The following is a 17,379-nucleotide window of genomic DNA, read 5'->3' on the forward strand; positions in this document are numbered from 1 at the left end:
GTCCATCTCAATTCACCATGTGTTTCTTGCAGTTTTAAGACATTTAAGTTTAAGTTCTGTAGAAGCCACTAAAGTTTAGAACAATGTCAGAGAAAAATGTTGCTGACAAAATGTTTAAAATCATGCTTTTGAGTCAATTATAAAATAAAAATTATTTTAAATTATAAAATAAAATTTTAATTATAAAATAAAATTTTTAAATTATAAAATAAAAATTATTTAAGATTAAAGAATCTTCTCATTTATTGAGGAATTTTAATGTGTGTTAAAGTGTATTTTTCATCGGATTAAGGTTTATTTAGCATAATAACAATTTGTCAATATATTAGTGAGCCCAATGTCTTCTTTGCTCATTTTTCCATAAAATTAAGTGTATTTCTGAATTTTTCATTCATGAGAGCAGTCATAATTTCCCCATCCCTCCGCATTCTCCAACACCTTGATCCCTCCCAAATTAATGTTGTCTTTATTGTCACACACACATATTCTTATATACACAAAAATACACACACACTTCACACACACATATATAAATGAAACCTACTTCATCTGTTTAATATTGCTTGTATGTATAGATTCTTAGGACTGACCACTTGCTATTGGAGAAATCAAGTAGGAGGATCATCCCCAGCAAATATGAATTCTCTTTCTGTCTGAAATCAATAGTTATATCTAGGGTAGAGATGAGATTTTTTTTCTCCATGTAAGTTGGCCTGTTGATTGGTGTCATTGTCCAAGTCTAGTTTGGGCAATACTAATGTTGAGGCTTCCTATTATCTATAGAAAACACAACTTTTCAGCAGCCTTTCATTTCCTCTGGCTCTTTCTATCTTTCTGCCCCTTTTCTGTGATGTTCCTTGAGCCCTAAGTAAAAGGCTGTGTTTTAGATATATAATTTCAGACAAAATGGTCACTTGTTCTCTGTATTTTGGTCAGTTGAATCTTTCTGTAGTTGTTTTTCTCTGCTACATAAAAGAAGCCTACTTGACAGTAATATATTATTTTTAATTAAAGGTATGTTCTTCAATGAATGCACTATAAAAGCTAACCTTGAACATAAAATATTAATAAAGTAATTTCAAAGTACACACTATGCAAATTCCAACGTACTGTAATAAGATACTAAATTTTCTATTTCTATTATTTTCTTATTCTTTTAAGTTAATATTTACATATAATGTATAAATAATAATCATGCATAATGAATAGTATGGATATGTTATTTTACTCAAGAATGTATAATTTAAACATTTCTTAGCCTCTGCTATATAAAAAAGAACAATTAAATATAGTATGGAAGACAGAGTGAAGAGCAGCAGCACAATCATGAATTTACAAATGAAATTCTGTTGAATCATCTGGTAAGTTATGTAGCAGAATGTTACCTGAAGAAAGATTCTTATTAGTAAAATCTTTCAATCAGAAAAGTTACACCTGATCTCAAACTCATTTTTACATATGAAGAATCTGAGGACCAGCAAATATAAGAAATTGTCTCTGTTTCATGGTTGGCACATAGATATGTAGCACAAAGAAATAGAATCAAACTTTCATAACATATGTTTTTCTATGATATAATATAATACATTGAGACATTTGAATAAATATATATGTAGATATCTACAGAAAACCTACATAATTTATCTCTAGCCTCTATACACAAACACATATACACATATATATACATATATATATAATATATATATAATATATATATTATGTGTATATGTGTTTATATATATAGTATAATGAATATATATATATATATATATATATATATATATATGCAGTTTTATGCCTGAGTCAGCTTCTAGAATGCTGATTTAAAGGCATGTACTTTTTAAAGACTTATTTTTCTAAATTATGTGTATGTGTGTGTGGTGGGGTACATACAGTACTATCCATGCATGTACTCACAGAAGCCAGAGGCGTCAGATCCCCTGGAGTTGGAGTGATAAGACAGTTTCAAGTGGCCAGAAATGATTGCTGGAAACAGAACCTCCATCCACTGTGAGAATCGCAATTACCACTAAGCCATCCCTCCAGTTCTATAGCATTATTATTTTAATTTTATAATTTTAAAAGTGTAAAGGTGCTTCTACTTTTCTCTTGATGAGAACTAAAATCATAAATATGACACAATTGAGAGCACATCCTAAATAAACGAGGAGATATCAAAAGTATACAGGCATTTCAAACACATTTCATTTTTACTATCTTGAAAATCTCTGTATATTTCTTCTAAAGTAAGTACAGTGTGAAAACTTTAAGCCTGTACTGATCTAGCCTGTACTAGAAAACTAGTAAGTTGAGAAATGGCAGAATACACAGAATTGCAATAGGTAAGTAATTTCTATTTATCCAAAAGCACTTGGATAAGATCGTACAATTACTTGGAATGTAATCTTTGTTGCTTAAATTTTATGCCAGGACTTTAGTTCGTGTTAGTCGGGAAGCTTAGAGATCCAAATTTTTTCTCTGAAGAGACTGAAATCTATACTATCAGAATGCAGTTTAAAACCGTTTCTAAAACACCGGGGTGAGCAGCCTTGGCTGAACTTCTGGCTTACACAAGTCTCAGAAAGCCTCTGAGGCAGATGCAGCTCCGCCCTGTTCCGCCCGGCTCCTTAGCTGGCCACAACTACATTTCCCAGAAGAGCTGCGGCGTTTACGTCAGCGCGCTGCTTTCCGGCAGCATTTTACAGCATATCAAAGGGAAGACTCGGGCCTCTGTACACACTTCTGGCATGGGGTCCTCATTTTCGAGTACTAATGAGTACCCTCCTTCCTCCACAGTTGCTTCCGCAAACCCACCAGCGAAAGACTCCCGGCCGCCCCCATCCGCACAGAATCGGGCGTTTAAAAGCTGCTGGAGTTGTCGCGTGCTGTCTGGCTGTACATTCATAGGGGCGGGTACCTACGTCTACTTGATGGCCAGGAAGCCCATGAAGCTAGGAGTCCAACCTGGCCCAGGCACCATAGTGCAGATGGTCGTCGGCATCAGTGAGCGGGAGTGGGGACGGGGTGGAGGGCGAGGGGTGGGTTGGGGGTGGGTGGTTGGTGGGACAGCGGCTCCTTTCCCCTCACTGTCCTGTAAGATCCAATGATCGGTCTTTCTTCACCAATGCGAGGGTTAAATAAAATGCCTTACGGGGAGCAATGGATAGACTAAAATATAATATACAAAAGGCACTTTTTTCTTCCTTTTTTTTTTCAGGTATTGCCTGTTGGGGTGTAATTGTTATGATAGACCCCGAAGGGAAGTCCTACCGAGTTTGAAAATACCGGCAGTCCGTTGTCTCCTATCACTGGCTGTGCGGCGGAAAGAACAAGCATTGGGTTGGTGGATATTCTTTGCACGCACGGCCAAGGATGCACTTAACTATAGGACATACCGAGAAGACCGTGAAAATATGAACTTTCTTTCTTTGGCCATTGATGGTAACGGTTTACCTCCTCTCAGGTTATAAACGGAATAAATAAATCCCTTGGAAGCAAACATGGTTCTCTGTCTTGTCCAGGGAAGTTATGTGTAGTTCAATTTATACGGAAAGATAACATTTTGAGAACATGTTAAAATGGGATAAATGATAGGCCAATAGTGAAATAAACTATTTTTTTAAATAATAAGCAGTTCTTTTAATTTTTCTAATCGTATCAACACTCACTGGCAACCTAACCCTGAATAGGTACATGAAAGTTATCCATGCTTTCCAAAGTATCTTCAAGTCCATCACGAAATGAGTGAAAGCTGCTGATGTGTTATTTCATCTGTAAGCCGCGGACATAGCCATTGGGTTTGCTTTGGTGGCTCATCAGCTCAGTGGTGGAGTGAGTTTTTCTACCTAGTTCTGTCTTTCACAGCTGGGTTAGTATCAAAGAGGCAGAACTTTCTTTATACATTAAATGTCAATACATAATAAAAGACGTAAATGACAAAATATTTGAGAAAAATTTCAAAAGAAAAATCTGGTTTTGGCTTTTTCAGTAGGTACTTAGGATGGATTCATAAGGGCTTTAAAAATTATAAGAGAAATGTGTGCTTCCTGTCAGTAACTGAGGCTTCTCTGCAAATATATCTTTAGATGGTTCTTCAAAGCATAAAATTAATTCAGTGCCAATTAATAAGTTTTGAGTTCTATTTTGAACAAGTAATATTGGTCAGCTAGAACCTCTGTACAAGCTGGAAAACCCTGTCTGTGCTCCTTCCCCCAACCCTGCATGCACTGGGAAAACTGACAAAGAATGGCACCCAAAGCCCAGTTCTACATGTCTGGTAGCCAGTGCAACCTGCCTTTCTGAGATGGCCAGTCCACTCAAGTGCCTACCAATGTGCCCATCTTCTGACTATACATGGGCACAGCCCCAGCTCCTGGTTGACATATCATCCCCTGAGATCTATAAAACCTTTCATCCTTAGCCCCAACTATAACTTCCTCAGCCCTGGTCTTTGGGACTACAGAACCAACAGAGGAGGAATGCCAAATAAATCTGTGTTTTTAATTTGGTTGGATCTGACCTATATTTGTATCATTCTATACATGAATGTGAATGTGACTTATTTGGATCTTACCTCCCCTGTTATTGTTCTAACTGCATTACTATCTCTGGACTTCTTCCTTTCAAAATGTTTCCCTCGTCTTTTTTTTGTTTGTTTATTTTTTGCTTTTAATTGCACACTGAATTTAATTAGGATTGCTTGCATAAGTGTAGGTGGGAGTATTAAAGTAATGAAACAAATTTTATTTTGGGGGGGTTTGTTTCTGGGTGCATCTGAAAATTGTTTGTTTATTACTATAATGGTTCTATCTATCTATCTATCTATCTATCTATCTATCTTAGTTTTTTTCAGCCAGACACTAGAGTTTTCTGGGAAGAAGAACCTCAATTAAAAAAAAAAAAATCCTCTTTTAAATTGCCTATGGGCAAATCTGGGGCATTTTCTTGATTAATGATTATGTGGGAAGACCCAGCCCACTGTAGATAGTACCACCCCTCACGTGTAGTCCTGAACACTACTAAAAAGTAGGCTGAGCAAGCTAAGGGAAACAACCCAGTAAGCAACACTCTCCAAGGTTATGGTTTCAGTTCCTGCTTCCAGGTTCCGGCCCTGAGTTCCTACCTTGGCTTCCCTGATAATGGAATGTAACCTGCAAACCAAATAAACCCTTTTTTCCCCAAGCTGGCTGTGGTCATGATGTTTTATCACAGCGGTAGAAACTATAATTGAGACAAATAGTATATCTGAAAATAGCATAATGTTAATAGTTTGGCCTATTATAAGTCACAAGATTCTTAATGGTGTTTAGAAATTGTGAATTGTTTTCAGTGTACTTGTTGACCTCCATCTGAGGAATTCCTGTGACATCTATAGCTGCATGAAATGCATCTCCTAAATAAGATTTGAAAGTTTTAAAATTATCCATCTTTATCAATAGAGTTCATGGATTACCCCATGTGTTGTCACTGAAGGGAATCTTGTTTTGTTTCTGTTTGTGAACTCCTGTCAGTAGACATCAACAGTGAACTTAAAATATCTAATAAGCTGTAATACAAACAGATGTGCTATTATCCAGGTGTGCTCTGTTTATAGAAGGAGTAGGTATAACACCATTAAAGTTCCTACAATGTTCATAAATAGAGTGTTGCTTTCACTCTAAAGTTGCCAGCTTCATCAACCCCATCAGACTGTGCTTTCAAGCTTTCATGACTTGAAGGTGGCATTGTCTCTTCTGCAGCCATGAACATTAGATAGTATCATTTTTCAATATAAGCAAATATATTGAATGAAAGCAGGTATTGTCCTCTCTTCGGCTATGAACATAGTAGATAGCATCATTTTTCAATATAAGGATATATATTGAGTGCAGAGTTTAGTGCAGCTCCTGTTATCAATTACTCTAGTGAGATCTAAGAAACCTGCTTTAGCCCCTACATCAGCCCTTGCTACTTTACTTTGCACTTTTATGTTATGGTTGCCCCTGGAACTTCATAATCAAAATGGAAACACATTAACAGCAAATGTTTAGTGGACTGGAGAGATACATGCGTGTACCTGTAAGAGAACAACCTTGGTCAGGTGTGGTTCTGCACGCTTTATCCACTTTATTTTTTATTTTATATTTTGGCAAAGGGCCTCTCATTGGCCTAGAACTAACCAAGTAGACTAGATTGTCTGAAGAGCTCATTCTAAGGATCCACTTGACTGCTTGCCACGCACTTAGATTACAAACTTGAGCCCCTATCCCTGTCTTTTTTTTTTTTTTTTTAAGATGGTTTCTGAGGTCCAAACTCAGGTCATTATGCTTTTAAGGCATGATCTGATCCAATATTATTTCTTTTAAAATTTCAAGACTTTTCTTACTGAAATATTTCCACCCTGGGTATAAATTTTAGCATTTTGTGACAGTATGATCATTTGTTCCTATTACACGATATGTTAAATTGTTTGAAGTCTTGTGATAAGCTGGCAAAATATATAAGCCTGTTAAAGAAACCATGTGCAGAGAAACCCTCAAGAATCATGGTAATGTACGGATGCTGAGTTAGAGCTTTACTTCTGTTCTCAACCAGTAGCTGAGATAGATGTTGATGGCAGCACTACCCAGGTCATCTGGAGAAACCTTCTTGTAAAGATAGCAATTTCTGGTAACCCTGGGTGAGAAGGTGAGCATCTCAGCCAAATTTATTATTCACCTGCCCCTCCATTTAGCTTTTGCTCCCTGCTCCTTTTTATTACCTTCTTTTTTAGTATCATTTATATCTGAAGTAGGAGCGTCAGGAATACTGCCAGTTGATTTGACAATATAAATAATGCTGCTCTTAAATGTATTTTCAGGGCAATGCTCTGCACAAGTATTTCTCAAACTAGGCGTTGTTCCAACGGATATTATGGTACCACTATAACATCACTTTTGAGAATTGATACGAGCCACCTCTTCTAAAATCCATGGAAGGAATGGTAAACAATCATGAATTGAAAAGTTAGTATTTTTTTCTTAAGTTACAGAGAAACCCTTGCCTTGAACTAAGGATTCTATAGATGACTAAGTAACATTGATAAATATGAGACACATCATTACACATCATTCTGAGTTATTCTGAGCAGCAGGCATAATTATGTCACTATTTTAAAAGATATGTCTCTTAGCCTTACATAAGAATTCTTATTCAGATGTAAATAGAGGCTAGAGAAATGACCAAAGTAACAGGTGTTAACTTTAGTAGTTAACTAACACTACTACACTACTAAAAATGACTGCAGTCCTGTGACAAGATTTGTATTGGCCCTTGATAAACAAGATTTCATAGTCATAGATTCCTGCTCTCTTGGCATATACACCTCACAGTTAATTTAAACACATACCACCATAGGTACTATAACGAAGGAATTTTTTGAAGTCATAATAAACATGTGATCAGTTAACTTAAGAACAAAATTGCCCAGAAAAATAAATCATAAAGCTCATTAAATCCTGGTTTGTGTTAGAGAGATGGGAGTCAGATCTTAGAAGGATGAGGGTTATCCAATGTTCTACAAGGTCTTTGGTGGCTTTGATGAAAGGAAACATACTCTTCAACTTCCTTGGAAAACCCTGATTATGGAACTTAAATCAAATTGAAGTTGTTAAGAATAATCTTTAGCAGAAAGCTAGAAGTGAAGCAATAACTTGAACACTACAATTACAAGAACTCAATTTCTGTCAACAGTCAACTTGGAAGAGGACCTCTTGAGAACCAAGAACTACAGCTCACCCAAAATCCTAGTCTCAGTCTAGTGAGACTCAACAGTCTTCCTGCAAAACTGTCATAATAAATTGTTTTCTAAATGTGTATGGTTATTTTGCTTGTGTATAAATATGTGTATCATGTTTGTCTGATCCCTACAGAAGCCAAAAAAAAAGGAGTCAGATCACCAGAGAGTTTCAGATGGTTGTAGATCATGAGGTGGGTGCTATGAATCAAACCTGGGTCTTTCAGAAGAACATCCAGTGCTTTTAATAGCTGAGCTATCTCCCCAACACCAATAGTTTCAATTTGCTAAGTTTGTAATAGTTTGTTGCACAGCAACAGAAAATGAATATAGGGAATCAGAAGTGATTTTAGTATCATAAGTCATAGTGTTACATAGATATCTCTAGTAACAATACAATCAGAATCCAGCAGTAGATTAAAAAGTTAAGAATATAATTAGAACAAGTACTGAAGCAAGAATACACCCTATAAAAATAAAAATGGGCCACAATTTATTTATTTACTTGTTGTATTTTGTTTTGAGGAATTCTTCATTTTCGTGAAGAGGAATTCCAGGTGCTTGCTAGACATGCACTTATAGGAAGAGAGGAAGTTAAATCTGCAATTTGGCCACCAGGCTTCATGACTACCTCAGGATCACAGAGCTGAAGATGTACAGATGAAATGCCCTGGGACCCAAAGCAAGATGGCAACAGTCCAAACTCCTGCTGGTCTCAGGACAAGATCTTTGGGGTTTGGCCTAGTCTTGACCTCACACTTGTTCTGGACTGGCTTCCCTAGTCACTTGGCTGTCTGGCCCCACTGCTCTCTATATTAACCTTTATATTATGAAGATAAAAAATTTGAAACTGTCAGAATTCTTTTCTTTTGCAAAACATTATGCCAATGCTTCCATGAGCTGAATCACTTTATCCTCTTACAGATAAGATCACTGAGGCCTGGAGTATGAAACTCTCTGCCAAGGGACTTCTTGAGTGATACCTCCATGCTGACTTTCCTGAGGTGCTAAGTTATGGTGTTGACATGGTGGTTTTCTTAGCATCTACTAATTTGGATCTCTGATGTGCACTAAAGGTCTGTGTGCTACAGGCCTGGTTCCCACTGGGGCCTACAGGTGTCATTGCAGAATGTTTTCTCAAAAGAAATGATAAGATTTTTGTTTTTCTATCAAGTTGTTTCTTGGCCTTGAGATAACAGTCTTCCTCAGCAGCTGCACTCTCACATAGTCATACACTAAGCCTCTACTGGCTCAGAACAACAGAGCTAATTAGGCCCCTTACTGAGGAACTATTAGCAGTGTGGAAGTGGGGTAATTGTTCTATATTGAGGCTGTGACCATTGGTGGGCTTCTCATGCTCCAGAGGATGGCACCATACCCATAAACTTATAGGTAATTTTAACTGTCTGTAGTGGGTTATCAAAGGGAAAAAAATATGAGGTTGAGAGGGGATGTGTTGGAGAAACATGACAGTTGAAAAGGTAAAATGAAGCGTAGATGTTTTATTGTACACATGTATAAAATTATCAAAAAATTAAATAGACCAGCATCTCACAGAAACTGGCAGAGTATGAAATGGCTTTCATTTATGGACCCTCTATCTTTTTATCTTCAGCTGCTCCTGTTTCCTGATTTCGGTTTTAGACATCTTATCTTGGTGCTACAATTTCTTACAAAAAGAGGAGCCCTCTGAATACTTTTGCATGGCTTATTTTTTTTTTTTTACAATAGAACTTTGGTCTCTCTTGTCCTTCAACACCTCAATCAAATATCACCTCTGCTGTGAAGCATTCTCTAAAGAGTCTTCTCTCCTACCTTTATGAATACTCATACCCAACCACTAATTTTGCATTGATTTTTATCATTTCATTGAAACAGTCGCCTGGTAACTATTTAATTATACATCTGCTCCTTCCCATTTATTGTGAAATCCTGAAGAAAAGGATTGACTTAGAGTTATATTCATGCTTGCCATTCTCAACTTCTCAGGAAAGTGGTCTTTGTTCATTAAGTATTTTGAGTTAGTACACAAAGGACTGAACAGCTAAGTGAGAACAAAGAGAAATGGCTTGTTCCTTTTTGTAACATTAGTATATGCCAATGGTTCTCAAGCGGGAGAACTACCTCAGACAGAGCTCACGGGAAATGCAAAGTCTCTGACTTGCCACATTTAGAATTAAATCAGAAGTCTTGAGTGTGAAGCCCACATATCTGTCATTCAGTTAGCTTTCACCTGGAGCTGAACCTGACTCAGCCTAATAAGTTGAAAGGATCATCTGACTAAAGCCACAGACCATCCTTCTTCAATACGCTCTTGGGAAAGTCAGATGCCATTTTAGAGTATACATTTTATTCAATAAAAGTTAGGTCATCAGATGATGCAATTGCTTAGTTTCGTTTTCAACTCTAAGATTCTCTGTCCCTATAATCTTTGTTAAAAACAACAACAAAGGAGATCTACCCCTTGGTTATGGAGACAAGTGGAGATAGGAGAAAACAAGAGACACAAATCCCCCAATTAGCACTCTTCAGGAATCATTGAAAACTGCCCTGAAAAACACAAGAAACTGTTGACCCATCTCCCACCCCAATCTCCCTGAAGCTACATGCACCAGTGCTTCACTGGAACTCAGTAGTGCACTTGGCCAACCAAATAATTCTTTAAGAGGAGTGGCCTGATCTTTTGTGACCCTTTTATGATCTGATTGAGGTCTACCAATCAAACATGACTATATGTTCCAGGCCTGCAGATCGACCCAGGCATTCAACAATATGAGAAGATGGAATTAGTGGTGATGATGAATTTGTGTATATTTACACATCCATACATGCATGTCTGTAGGGTACCCTTTCTGTTTCCCAAGATTACTTTCTTCAGTTTCGCATTGTATAATAATAGCTTAACTTAGTGATGCAAATTAATTTAAATATTTTATGCTATTCAAGCACTGTCTAGAATAACAGCAAGAGTCAATGAAGAAAAATATGCTGTCAGTGAGTAGGCACAGCAGATCACAGAAAATGTACATTCTTCTTTGTGCCTAAAGATGTGTGGTAATATGCCCATAAGTATTTTAGCAACAATGTGTGGTTGTTTGTAAAGCCCAAGAGTGACATTATCATTACGATGACCACTACTTAGAGGACACTTCCAAAACTTGGGAGAAATCCCAACATTATTTACTTCAAGGGAACAACCATCTTCAGGTATAAAAATACATTATGTTACCATTTATTTCCTTATATATTTATTAGCAACTAATAAATTCCAGTGTTAAAATGCTTTATCACAATGCCATTTGGCTGAGACAACTTAAACATCTTTGGATCACACACAAACTGAAATTTAAATCAGTGCAAATGTTCATATCATAAGAAAGGAAATGTTTCCAATTAGCTATTGCCAACCAGCCTCTAAGGAGGATTTTTTTTTAAAGTTAGTCAAGCATTTTGTTTGTCTTGCTTTTGTGAGAAACTCATGAAGTCCATCTCTACATCCATACACACACACACACACTTGGGTACTTCAGGGGAGCCCAAGCCATGAGTGGCTTGTTGCCTGGTTCATCAGTTGCTCTCTGGCTAAATAAACTCATTAAAATTTTGCTGTGGTTATAATGCTGCTCTCATTCTCTCTTTGAAGTGAATGGCAATTGATATAGAAATTCTTGACTTGTCAAAATACTGTAAACAAGTAAGCATTGAGTGCTTGGTCTTAAACAATTAACTGTATCACCCACCTCTGCCAAGGCCTACAGATCATTGAGAATGAGGCAAAAGTAGAAAATATGAGAGCAATGTGATTGGAAAGGAGGGAGTAAAATAATGGTTTAAGGAAAGAATGCCAGCATGATATTCATGCACTCACAGAAGCTACAAGTCCCTCTATAGGGCCTGCACAAGACTGAAGTATAAACGTTCAGTTTAGTCATGGAAGACGCTAATAATAGTTGATTGCAGTTGGCGAAAAGGAAGTCTTTGTTTGAAGTAAGGTAGGTACAGGTGAGATACTCTTGCTCCATTGCATTTCTCCATACTTGTCTTCAAACTATGAACCTGGTTAAACCTTGTGGTCATAGAGATAAAATGAGAGCCATATGAAAAGCACGAAAAATAGGATAACTTGATGGGAGGACTTGGTGTCAGAGGAGGAGAGGGGAAGAAAGGAAGGAGCAATGAGTGGTGACAAGAATGTATTAATACATATGTGAAATTGCCAAAGAATGAGGTAATTTATAAAATGTTTTATATGTCTGAATATACTTCTCAACAAAAGGCCCTCTAATGTATTGGAGTATCATTTGGTGGCCCTTCCAAGAGGGTAAAAGTTAGAGACACTGACTCTAAAATACAACAGTGTACTAGAAAAGGATTTTTTTAATACATATGATTTGTGGAAACAAAGAAGGAAATAATTTAATCCTTAAATGGAGATGAAAATCTAAGATGAACACTGAATCAACATCAAACTCTAATTACTAGTGGACAAATTTTGAATTTAACGTCCACCCACTGGAAGGGTGAGTAAAGGGGACATGTGTTCATGGGAATGGCTACCAACACCCTAGGCGTGCCATCAAACAGAAATCCAGAGATGGCATTCTCAGAGTCTTTGACTTGGATTGCTTTAAGCAGCATACTGTGCAGTCATGCTTAGAAATGTATGACAGAGAAATGTAAAATGCCTGTCAAAACCCTTGACAAGTGAAAGACAGGCAAATTGGGAGGGGGAGGCTCACTCTCCAATTTGCCAGCCTGCAAACACCTGTTACTGAGGGAGCAAGCTGAGACACACTGGCACATGTTGGCAGCACCCGTGGGTTCAGCAGCCCTCATATATTAGTGAAACTTGGTGCCCTGCAGCTTCTCCTCCCAAGTCTAGTTCTTCCTTCTTCCCTGGAATGTTTTTAGAAGTGAGAAGGCAGGGTAATGAAAATCTTTACAGAATTTACAGCGTTTAGGGCAGCCTTCTTTTTTAGATGGTAAAATACATACCAACTGTTTTTTTTTTTTTATTTCTTTGTTTATTTATGTGCTTTACCATATATTACCACATTTAGACATAGTCATCATACAACAGGTGAAGACAGGAGAATAGCTTCAGATGTCTCAGGGACTGTGAAGCTACCGTAGCTGCCACAGATGTGATCACATGAATTCAAACATCTGGCATCATGTGGCATGTTCTTTTTTACATTGGATTTCAAAGAAATAAAGAGATGTGTCTGTTCTAAATAGAAATCAGTTTAGGCTTCCTTTTCCTAAAGCTGAATAAAACCCATCTCAAACAAACATACAAAATGAATCCTCAGCGGGGAGCACATCATCTGTTTTCAGAAGTTTAGAAGAACTGAAGCAACAGAGGCAAAAAGCTGAATGGCTGGAATCAGCCAGGGAGAGCCACCTTTCCCTAAGCAAATTATTTATTTGAGCCTTGGCTTTTTAACTTGTGAAGTATAAAAGGATGCACCCACAAGACTGTATTGGAGGAATAATATTGCATTAGTAAATGCAATATAGAAGGCCAGTAGTTGACTTGGATACTACCGCTGACCTTGCTGACTGCTTGAAGATTCAGTGTCTGACCACATGAGAAACTGTTGTTCAAATTTCCATGAACTGAAAGCTTTGTATATGCCTGGGCAGCAGAAGTTTGAAAAATTTAAAACCTGTAAATTGTCCAAGTCATGTTTTGTTAGCAATTTTGTTCATCTCATTCCAATGTTTTACTCAGAAATGCAACTTTAAAATAAACAACAAATGAAAAATTTAAAAAGAAATTAAAACTCTGTCTAGAAAACAAAAGTTTTCTTGTGAGGGGGTTCAAGTTGGCACTGTGGAAGTGCCAGCTGCCAGTTTGTTTCATTATTACTTGGTTTAAATATATCCTCAGCTGAGGGGGAGGAGGGCGATTGACAGCAGCTCTGGCTTCCTGTGATGCTTGTGCTTATTTCTCTAAATTGATCGCAGGACTGACATGCTTTGCCTTAGTATGAGCTCTAAATAAAACTCTGGGTTCACTGTTGTCACCACCTGACCTCATCTGAGAAGGAAGAATGGCCTTCTCACTCAAGTCTCACAGCTTTATATATAGATCAAGCAAGAAAGGGGGGGTGGGTCTGTGAAACTGCATAACACACTCCCAGTATTGCTTCTGTCTCTCATCCAGTTTCACCTTTTCAGAAGCATACAATATAAGTTTATAAAATATAGCTACCTTCTAGAGGGGCCACCGTGTAATCCTGAGCCAATATGTTCTGTGTATTTCTGAGTGACCTTTCTCTGGTGCCAGCGAGTTGGTGTCTCAAAAATCACCACTATGAAACTAACCCTCAAATAACCATAGTGAAGGCTTTCCTTCTTTAAACAATCCTTTTAGCTTTGAATGTCTTGGCTTATCATAAGACATCCATTCTATCTTTCCAGCCCTGCTATTCTGTATACTGTTCTATTGTGACTCTATGTACAAGTCCCCTGATCTTTGACTTGAGACACAGCAGCTTTTTCTATGCATATTCTACCTGAGCCCTTAATGTGCAGTGGAATAGCCACCAGCCCTTTCGTATTAAAATTGAAGTCATATGGCATGCCCCATTTGGAGGCAGAAGGATATGATATATTCTAGGTACAGTCTGGTGACATTTTATTCACTCTGTAAATCCATTTTGTGCTCTTGACACCAGTTGATCCTAACATCATTTCTTATAGTTTACTCTTTTCCAGGATGTGGAAGATGTAATAAAAAAATATACTGGTTTTTTTTCAATTGAAAAGTTAGCTAAGACAAAACTTATTTTTTTTTAAAAAAATTATTATTGCTTGGCAGAAATTAAAATTCCTCCAAGGTCAGCATTTCTTGAAACCAAAATATGTGCTTAAGGTAGCATCTTCATCTGAACAGTTACACTTTGCTTGTCAGCTATCCTGTTCTGAATATGCAGCTGAGCTCTAGGGACTTAGAGTTACCCTACTGTCCTAGGAATCAAAACCCAGTGGCACCCTCAATGTACTTGCCTGCTTATTTTGATGTGGCTGGCCTTCTTATCTTTCTTTAGAAGTAAAATATTTTCTGTGTTGAAATACTTTGGATTATCCTGTAACTTTCTTGGGAGCCTAAACCCATTTCTAATACAGAGTCAAGGTCTCCAAGGAAACTCCCACTGATATGCTTTTTTACTATATTTAAACTTTAATAGGAACATCATAGCTGTTTTATGGTTTTTATTCTACAGTTTAAAAAGTCTGCTGAGTGTCAAATTGTTTCAAGATGTCTTTTCTTTTTTTATTGGACATTTTATTTACATTTCGGATGTTATCCCTTACCCCATTCCCCCTGCCCAGGATCCCCCTATCCTATCCCCCTCCTCCTGTTTCTATGAGGATGTGCCCCCCATCTCCCCACTCCCCACCCTCTAATTCCCCCACACTCCGTGTCCAGCCTTTATGGGACCAAGGATCTCCTCTCCCACCTATGCCTGACAAGGCCATTCTCCCCTACATATACAGCTGGAGCCATCTGTCCCTACCTATGTGCTCCCAGGCTTATGGTTTAGACCCTGGGAGCAAGATATCTTATGCTCACCTAAGAATGATTCCCTTTACTAACAAACCAAAAGAGTAGTGTAGTCCATTTTTAAGCATCCTATTATTTGCCACGTACTCCTTGAACTGAAATATTTCTGTACAATAAGCATTTGGACAGTCTAGAGTTAACATCTCACATCTCTGGGTTGCCTTCACTTCCAGTCTCTGAGTAGGATTCACATGTCCTCTATGGGGTGCTCAGTTTGACTTCTTTGCCTTTCTTTCTATAGAAATTTCTTAATTTTCTCAAGTTTCGAGCATAACTTAAAAGCTATTTAGTAAACTGTGTTTGAGAGAGGTCTACTTAGGGTTGAGCAATTGGAGGATTACTGTGATAATGAAAGACTTATGTGCTGAGAGAATAAACTCTTTGCCTAATGAGTTTCCATGCTTTTCATCGTTTGTTCTATACTACCAAATTTCCCCTTTCACTATTCTGATTATAGAATGTATTTCATCTCTGGAAAAGAATAAAAATTGAAGAAAGACATAAGTTTACTTAATTATAATTAACACAATACAATGGAAAAAAGACATATATGTATATAGCTTGTGTGATACTTTTCAGAGAATAGTCAGGAGACTGATTAAAAACAAAACCCACTGTTTGGAATCCAGAATTCTCTGTCACTTTCTTAGATCAATAAAACTTGTATAGACTTAAGTTTTATACATGAAATGAATGTTTCACTAAGGAGTACATGCAGCAAATAAAAAGCTTATATTAGCCCTTGACTGGCATCTACATGACCTAAATTAAAGCTGAGTTTATACCTCACATTTATGAGATAGGTCGTTACAAAATGAAAAGAAAAATCCAACAAGGTCAAATTGTGCAAGCCATTGTGCCTGGCAAACCTATTATAGTCTCAAACTGTAATCTCAGGTGGAATGAAGCCATATGCTCTGAAGTCCTTACATAAAGGCTCATCACTAGCACACAAAGTGCTCCTTGGCATTTATCCAGATAATATGAAGCTATGACATTTACATGTAGGGATTTTTTGTTTATTTCTTTGTTTTATGTTTTAAATGTGAATCTGAGTCTTGCCACATAACCCAGAATGAAACCGTAGGAGAAAACCCTAAAAATTTTTAATTGCTTTGACAACTTCATTTAAATCCTAGGAATTATTTTAGATGAACATGGATTCTATATCTGTCTGCAGATAAATATGAAAGTTTTTGTCTTTGGTCTATTTGATTTTTTGATATTTGTTATTATAAATGTGTAATATAGTCCTCAGATGCTTTACAAATAAATCTGCACATATACCTTCAGAGTCAATCGAGTTTAAGTAAACAGGAAAGAAAAATTATTTTCTAATACCATTGGGAATTATTATCTTTACAGAAAATAAAAGGAGGATTGCTTTTTATAGCAGAATAATCCAGTGGTCTTTTTTAATTGAGAAGACTAACATCTAAATGTTTATTTGGACTACTTTTGACAACATGGGCTATAAATCCTGCTTAGGGAATGATTGCTTGGGTTAATGCCAAGTTACCAGGTCATTCAAATCAATGTTATGTGCTATTGCACACTTAAAGTTATTTACGATGCTCTTACCCTGCTGCAGTCTGTTCTTTTTCACTCATTCAGAGGAGAGCAATTTACTCAGAATACTAAAGCCCTGACTTCACTTCTGCTTCTACATATGCTGTTGTATCTGTAGTTACTCCATATAAAACCATGCAAAGGGGCACATAGGGGATTTGGGAGAAGTTAGTTTTAGGAAAGAAACCTTAAAGAAACTTTCAAATTTCTGCGGCTCACTCTTTGTTCTAATGGAATCCATCAATTAGTTGTACTGTTTTTTGTTTTGTTTTCTTTCTCTTTTCATTTTAAATGTGGCTGTGATATGTAGCTCATGTTACAAGAACTATCAACATCTTGAGTTACTTGTGAATGCTAAAGGAGTCCTCATTATAACATTGAGAATGTGCCCACACTCTCCAGACTATCAAACATGAAACATTCACTTAAATCTTGGTTATTTTACTTTATATTTTATTTATCTTACCATGTTACCAAAATCCAT

General features: G+C 37.0%; 1 protein-coding gene across 1 annotated transcript; it reads left to right on the top strand.

Moving 5' to 3' along the window:
- The first annotated feature begins 2,681 nt into the window (after window positions 1–2,681).
- Dmac1 (distal membrane arm assembly component 1) lies at window positions 2,682–3,499 on the top strand. Its single transcript, XM_034502923.2, has 2 exons — window positions 2,682–3,003; window positions 3,218–3,499. The coding sequence occupies exons 1-2, from the start codon at window positions 2,748–2,750 to the stop codon at window positions 3,277–3,279; spliced, it is 318 nt and encodes a 105-aa protein (XP_034358814.1). The 5' UTR covers window positions 2,682–2,747; the 3' UTR covers window positions 3,280–3,499.
- Window positions 3,500–17,379: the final 13,880 nt, after the last annotated feature.

This window comes from Arvicanthis niloticus, chromosome 5 (assembly GCF_011762505.2).
Source record: "Arvicanthis niloticus isolate mArvNil1 chromosome 5, mArvNil1.pat.X, whole genome shotgun sequence".
Lineage (NCBI taxonomy): Eukaryota > Metazoa > Chordata > Mammalia > Rodentia > Muridae > Arvicanthis > Arvicanthis niloticus.